At 43.3% G+C, this 7,809-nt stretch overlaps 1 protein-coding gene across 1 annotated transcript; it reads right to left on the bottom strand.

Annotated features, from left to right (window-relative positions):
* Positions 1-221: 221 nt before the first annotated feature.
* On the bottom strand, positions 222-7,256 carry VIM (vimentin). The gene is made up of 8 exons (XM_037510676.2): positions 6,537-7,256; positions 5,818-5,878; positions 3,334-3,429; positions 3,086-3,247; positions 2,438-2,563; positions 1,862-2,082; positions 1,369-1,412; positions 222-952 (listed from the first exon to the last, which is right to left on the bottom strand). Exons 1-8 carry the CDS (start codon positions 7,097-7,099, stop codon positions 837-839), a joined length of 1,389 nt encoding a protein of 462 aa, XP_037366573.2. The 5' UTR covers positions 7,100-7,256; the 3' UTR covers positions 222-836.
* Positions 7,257-7,809: the final 553 nt, after the last annotated feature.

Genomic DNA, 7,809 nt, shown 5'->3' with positions numbered 1-7,809 from the left:
AGGCACTTGAAAGCTGTTTCTTTAATATATGTAATTCTTATTCTTGCTGGTAGTATACTGTGGCACCAAGTGTGTGCACTTTTTATTCAAGGTCATCATGATGCTGAGAAGTTTCATTGATAACCTGTTAAAAAAAAACAAAACCTCAAATCAAATATCATACTATATACTAAAGTTTAAATTACCCCATAAAGCATGACAAAAAAAATCATATTACATCTATGTCATTTACTGGGAAAGTGGGAAGATTTTGTTGCTCTGCGTGGACACATATGTATGTCAAATGCATATTATGACTTTAAAAAGGGAAAATTCCTCCAAAAAACCTTAAGAAGGATGCCATAAGATCGAAATTAAGGTATTAAAATTTTAAGTTTATGTGTAAGGGAAGATGAGATGAAAATTACAACTACTTTTGGGCACTTCTTTCCTGGTATAGAGGTACAGTAAGAAATTCATGGATCATATGGCACAACCTTGTGCTACAAAAAAGGCCTTTGGATTGTCTAGGTGGTGGTTAGCAGAGAAGGCCATATATCTAGGATCAAAATATTTCTGACATTGAGGTAGCTGAAGGAAGCTAGTGTAGGAAGTAACTTATATTCCCTTTTCAAATGAAACACCAGGGAACAAGCACTAATTCTGGACTGCAGGAAGACTGGTATCTCATCTTCACTTCCAAAAACCAAATCATTAGTTGGTTGTGTGTAGTACTGGAAGAAGAGGACTATTCTCTTTTTAGTATGCATGAGTAAATCTGAAACGTCCCAAATTAGATAGTTGTATCTAACTAAGATGCATATTTATTGATTTAAAAGTTCAATATCTGCCTGGAATTACTCCAGTTCTGATTTAAAGATACCAACCTGTCCATCTCTAGTTTCAACCGTCTTAATCAGAAGTGTTCTCTTTGAGTGGGTGTCAACAAGAGGGAGGGATTCCAGATTGGTTTCTGAATAAAGAAACAGGCCCCAAATGAATACAAATGAAATTTTAAAAAGTAACTATCTCACTGAAGAATTATGATTTTTTTGCTTATATGTTTTTGAAGTATAAGTATTACTTCAAAAATATTTGTAAAGACTCTTATGGACTTTCAAACCCAGTGCCTGACACCACTGTAGCTTCAGGATGAGATGGGCTATATATATAACTCTACATATACTCTGTCACCAAGAACTAAAATGGAGCTTAAATTTAACTTGTAGCACAGACTGTACAGCAGGACTTAGGTTTGAAAATTATGGATGTCTTCTAGAATTTTCTCTTGTGTGGCACTTTCCAGTTATTGTTAAAAATGAGTGCATTATTATAAACAGAATGTCTACAAGGTCTGAAGTTTTTTATAAAGGGCAATTAGATGCTTACCCCTCAGGTTCAGGGAAGAAAAGTTTGGAAGAGGCAGAGCAATCCTGTAAAAAGATGAAGAAAAACAGTAAAATTTTTGGAAAACTACTTGAACAACGCACAAATTTATAGGCTTCTTGTTTCCAACAATTAAGAAAAGTTACTCTTGTAATTTTAAGTGAGGGGTCTGCTTCAGAAGCATTGATCCATGATTGGTTTCATCAGTACATTTAAATATTTCACACCAAGCATTATCTGAGCATAGAGCATCAACTGGAGGCATCACAGAGTGGGAACTGTTGGGTTTTACAGAATTGTGGGTTCAGATCCCAGCTCTGCTAAGAGTGACTAGGGCAAGTAACTTTGAACATAAATTTCCTTGTCTATGAAAAGTAGTAAATAGCTGCCTTCTAGAAATGTCCTTAAGATTAAATAAGTTAATTTTCATAAAGCCCAGAGACATAATCCCTAACAATGGCAGCTATTAATCATACCCAAAGTTCTTATTCTATACCTGCTCTCCTCGCCTTCCAGCAACTTCCTGTAGGTGGCAATCTCGATGTCAAGAGCCATCTTGACATTCAGCAGGTCTTGGTATTCACGAAGATGTCGAGCCATTTCTTCCTTCATATTCTGAATCTCATCCTGCAGGCGGCCAATAGTGTCTTGGTAGTTAGCAGCTTCGACAGCAAAGTTCTCTTCCATTTCACGCATCTGGCGTTCCAGAGACTCATTCTGTAGTAGGTAAGAAAAGTTGGCAATGTTATTGTCCAGAATAAAAAACAAAAAACAGCTACTGCTAGAATGATTCACAGACCATTTACAACCTTTTTCCTTAGTGGCAAATGGGGAACACTCCAATTTTAGGTGAAGAATAGAGTACTAAGTCCCTTCTTAGAAGCAATGATAGATGTAAGCTAAAACCGTAACATCTCAAAGTCCTTTTTGAATTTGTCTTAACTCATTTTCTTAGGATTAAAATATACTTTTTTTTTAATTTAGTGTTTTGTTTAGATGTCACTATTAGCTTGATCAAGTGAATGTCTCCAAGCTGGTTAATTTCCCTCTTTTACTGCAGTGTGATACTTACAGTTCCTTTAAGCGCATCCACTTCACAAGTGAGGGACTGCACCTGTCTCCGATACTCATTTGATTCTTGCTTTGCCTGGCGCAGGGCATCATTGTTCCTGTTAGCAGCCTCGGAGAGGTCAGCAAACTGTCAGGAGGAAATTAGAAATGTAGATCACCCAAGTGAACTGTCTACAAATCTTCTAAGACTCTATCTTACTGAGCAAATGCAAAAGCTTAATGATGGCAAGTAAACAAATAAAGCAAACATGATAGAAACCATATTTCATATTTTATGTTCAAATCTCAGTGTCTTCTAGAATATGTCTAAATGTCCTTTTGCAAGCCAGAAAAAAAGCAGTGGAAGTCTTATGCTGATATTTTCACCTAAAAATTCACTGTATCACCCTCATTAAAAAAAAAAAAAAGGTAGAGGTAAAGGGCATGGTGTTAGAGTTTATTCTGAAGTAGGATGGAAGAAAGATAGTGAATGGAAGTCTGCTAAACAAGGATGTGTAAGTGGTAAGGAAGTTATAGTAACGAACAAAACTTGGACATCGGAGTCAGCTTTTTAGCTGGAGCTAAAGGAAATTTAGGAATCAGGGTCAGGTATTGTATTTGCAGAACAAGCATCTTTCTTTTGTTCTGGCCACACTGATCTGTTTCCTACCTTCGACTTGTACCATTCCTCGGCCTCCTGAAGGTTCTTGGCAGCCACACTTTCGTACTGCTGACGCACATCACGCAGAGCAGCAGTGAGGTCAGGTTTGGAAACATCCACATCGATCTGGACATGCTGTTCCTGAATCTGGGCCTGCAGCTCCTGGATTTCCTGAAGAAAGAACAGATAGAAGGTCAGCCATGCCAAGTACAGAAAAGCTTCACCCACATTCATTCACTGAAAGTGACTCCACTTACTTCATCATGTAGTTTCTTCAAAAAGGCAATCTCTTCCTGCAAGGATTCCACTTTACGTTCAAGGTCAAGACGTGCCAGCGAAGCATTGTCAACATCCTAGTTTGAAAAGAGAAAACACAGGAGTTGGAGGATGCTAACATCTGCAGCTTATCTCAGTATTTCATTTTAAATTAACCATTTGAGCTTAGTGCAGTACTACAAAGAGGGTGTTGATAAATTTGATGACCTTTGAATAAGTTTGTGAGGTACCCAGCGCCATAACACACTTTGCTTCCTTCTCTTCATTAATAAATTTGAATCGTGACTCACTGTGTTGTATTCAAGGTGATTAATAATTTAAAAGTAAGTGTAAGAAGTAAATAATAACTGCGTCCAATTATTACTGAGTTCACATTATTCCAGTGACATTTTTAGTGTTTTTTTTTTAATCAAGAAAGTCAGTGTCACAGCATTTTAAAGAATTTTTTGGTAATATGGAATAATATGCCAGAGTAGTAGCCCACTTTCACAATGTCATGTATACATGAGTATATATAGCACAGAAATTTATGCTTCCCTAATGTAGTGTACACCTAAGTTCTTTTTTCTCTATTCAACCTCTGAAACATACTACAGAGCAAGTATGTAATCAACTGGAATTTAGGTCATAGGCTAGATTTAAATTTAATTTAGGAAGCACACTGGCAAATATACACTTCAGGAAAACAAGAAATTGTGTTTGCTTTCTCTGTGGGTTTTTCTCCTAACAATCCCTTCTCACCCTAGGGCCTGTCCTTCCTTTTCAGTTAGCATTGTATCAATTCAGTTACTAACCTTGTTTCAGAATGACTGGCCAAAGCACTAGCATACAAAAAGATAGTCTCAACATTTGGGCTGTTCTTGCTCTCCTTCTGCATATCCACTATTTGGTAACTGCTACATTCCAAGTCAGAATGTGTAATTCTGCATCTAAGTTTTATTTCCCCCTGGAGGGACTGTCAGGAGGATTTTTATACCTCTTACCTTGTAAGTAATTATATTTGGAGTACAGTTTATAGCATTACAGCCTTAAAATGTTAAGGCATTTCTATCACCTTCATGGAAAAGTGAATGAGGAACGCATGATAATAAAAAGATCAGATTTAGGGAAAAATTTATTTTTGCTCATTACTAAGCCCTAAAAAAGAAAAGATAATTTACTAACCTCTAAATAATTTAATGTGAAAACCTACTTCATCGAAGAGCATGTGAAAAATTTGATCTAATCCCGAAATAGGAGATCTTTTCTACTAATGCCATTTTATATTAACTCACTACTCTGCAGAAAGTATGTCAGGTATGATAATCATAAATGCTCAGTGGTAAAATTAATCACACATCCGTGGGCTTAAATTAATTTGGCAAAGGTATTTTTGCTTCAAAATGTTATTCTAACCTATTCATTTTAGAGTGCTTTTGTAGCCAACCCCAGTTAAGTGTTCAGAAGAATAAAACTATGCCAAGACCTTCCTGCTTCTGGATCCCAATTTTAAATTAATATTAAATCCATCTAGCTTTGGAGCAAAAAGACAAACTCTTTCATTAAAATGTCATTCTTCAATCTTAGGTTTTTGCTTTATTTATGGAAAGAGATTTAAAGGATACAAGACCCCACTAAAGGAAGGCCTTTCTAAATGGGAGGTATGACTGTAGCTTTAAGAACTCTTCACATCACATACTTCACAAGTCTGGGCCAGATATTAGATAACGGATGTTAGCAAATACTTGTGTCCAATTAGAACTGTGCTTAGATCATTACATATTCAATAAGAATGTAGCCTGTTGAAAGCTTCTCTGGGAACACAAAGACTCCTATTATATCTGTCCAGAGCCACCACACTTGCCAGAATGTCTGTATCTACATTCCATAGTGAAGCCCGTAGAAACCATTAATATCTTTCAGCTGAGGGGACAGATGGCTCCTTTTCATTCCTAGTGGATCACAAAATAGTTGCGCATAGCGATACTCCCATCTAACTCTAATGGCACAATAGAACTCCGAGAAGAACAGAGACTTTCTGGCTTAATGCCAGTAAACTAAGTTTCTGATCCTCCAACACGTTTTGCATTTTAAACTACAGGGCAGAATTGCGCTTTTTGTGGCCTTGCAAAAGCCAATGGGCTTTAGCAAACTGCAATCTAATTCAAACGCTAACTGTTTTGAGATCAATGTGTTGCAAAAGCGAAATGGAAAAATATTTCTTTGGAAAAATCTTGACACCAAGTAAAAGTTAAAGACTTTCTTTATGTCAAAGGGATGATTTAAATCATTATTATTATTATTATTATTATTATTATTATTTTAATCGGGTGAAACTTTAATCTGTGGCGTTTTCTTTTTTGGCCTGTAGGGGGCTTTGCGCACAGGCGAGAAGTTTTGCATTGTTTTTAAGTAACTTTTAGGACTGCCGATGGGTCGACTGGGTGGGGTCCAGAAACTGCCAGGGGGAAGAGAAATCTACAAACCTGTCTGAAAGATTGCAGGGTGCTCTCGGCATCTTCCCTTTGAAGCATTTCCTCCTGCAACCTGAAAGAGTTGCACAGTAACCAAAGGGGAACTGGAAAACCACCAAGGGCGGGGCGACCACACCCTACGACCACGTCGCTACCCCCAAAGACTAGACCCGCTGCGCCACCTCCACTGGAAGCCAGAGACGGCGCCTTTTACAACTGTGGCCCTCGACAAGTTTCAGTAGGACCTCGGCTGGAGGGTGGAAAAGCAGCCACCGTCGCCACAGCGACATGCAATACGAAATCCGCTACCCCGCCCCGAGCCTCCACAATCCCTTTGTCTGGCTTCCTCCACAGCCATCCTCTTCGCCCCGGTCCCCTCCAAAGCTGGCAGCCCGCCAGAGGGAGCCAGGAAACTTTAAGAAAGTTTGGAGAAAAAGTGCGCATCGTTCCCAAGAGTTTGCAACTACAGACAAAATGGTACTTTTAAGAAGTCTGTGGTTGAAAAGGGGTGTTCTTGAGCAACGCGTGAGAGCAGAAAGGAAATGCATCTGCAAGATCTGGGTTCTAGGCGGGGCTGTGCAGCCTCAGGCACAGCCCTGCTCCCCACTATCCCGCAGAAGGCCGCCGCCCAGACCACATCCCACATCCCCAAGGGCGTGGCAGCCCCTCACTGCGACCCCCCGGGTCCCTCTCCCTGCCCCCCAGTAGCCTGGGCGTGGGCGCCTCCTTACTTCTCCCGGAGCCTCATGATGTCCTCGGCCAGGTTGTCGCGCTCCACCTCGACACGGCCTTTGTCGTTGGTCAGCTGGTCCACCTGCCTGCGCAGCTCCCGCATCTCCTCCTCGTAGAGGTCCCCCAGACGGGACTTGCCCTGGCCCTTAAGCTGCTCGAGCTCGGCCAGCAGGATCTTGTTCTGCTGCTCCAGGAAGCGCACCTTGTCGATGTAGTTGGCGAAGCGGTCGTTGAGCTCCTGCAGCTCCACTTTCTCGTTGGTGCGGGTGTTCTTGAACTCGGTGTTGATGGCGTCGGCCAGCGAGAAGTCCACCGAGTCCTGCAGCAGCCGCAGGCCGGGCACCCCGCTCCGCAGGCGCACCGCAGAGGAGCGCGTGGCGTACACGCCGCCGGGGGACGAGGTGTAGAGGCTCCGGCTGGTGCTGGGGCGCAGCGAGCTGCCCAGGCTGTAGGTGCGGGTGGAGGTGGTCACGTAGCTCCGGCTGGCGCTCGGCCGGCTGGAGGTGCTGGGGCCACCGAACATCCTGCGGTAGGAGGACGAGGACATGGACCTGGTGGACATGGTTGCAGAGGGTGGCGGTGGGCTGGGCGGCTGCGGTGGCGCGGACAGGTCCGGGTGGAGACGCGAGCTGGCGCGCTGTGGGTGTGGGCGGTGGAGCGCTGCTGTGTCTCTGGAGCGGGGTCCTCGGAGCAAGAGTTGCAGAGGACGGGACCCCGCCAAGGGCTGTTTTTATAACCCGATTGGAAAAACGGGTCCCCTCCCACACAGCCCAGAGCGCGGTAGCCAATGGGGATCCAACAAGAAGCGCGGAGGCTGGGCGCGGGTTTGGGGCGGGGGCGTCCTCGAGCCGTCCTCCTAACTTCGAGGCAGCTCGGGACTGGGCACAGCCCGGTCACTTGGCTGGACGAGGACTTTCGGGTACTTTCCTGATGATGATACGAGTTCTGCTCACCCCGGAATGCTGCAAAAGTCTGGGTCACGCGGTGAAGGGGGCACCGGATCGAAACCGGACTTGAGGGGTCCCGCATTCCACCCAAAGGGGCTTTGGAGTCGGCGCGCGAGTGGGAGGGGCCGTGGCGCAGAGCCGCAGGGTGCTGTGCGCCGGTGGGTGGGGACACCCGCGGGCTAGGATGCACGAAAAAGGGGGTTAAGGGATTTGGAAGATCCTAAAACTCGGAGAAAGAAACTCAGGGAGCCGAGATTGGAGCGCAGCCTCGCGCACTGCATCTTGCAAAGGGAGCGCTCCGTAGGGGTCTCTTTTCATCCTCTTG

Source organism: Talpa occidentalis, unplaced genomic scaffold (assembly GCF_014898055.3).
Source record: "Talpa occidentalis isolate TD23 unplaced genomic scaffold, MPIMG_talOcc4v2.1 talOcc4.14, whole genome shotgun sequence".
Classification (NCBI taxonomy): domain Eukaryota; kingdom Metazoa; phylum Chordata; class Mammalia; order Eulipotyphla; family Talpidae; genus Talpa; species Talpa occidentalis.
Note: the sequence above shows the minus strand (reverse complement) of the source record. Positions and strands in the feature narration are given on the sequence as shown.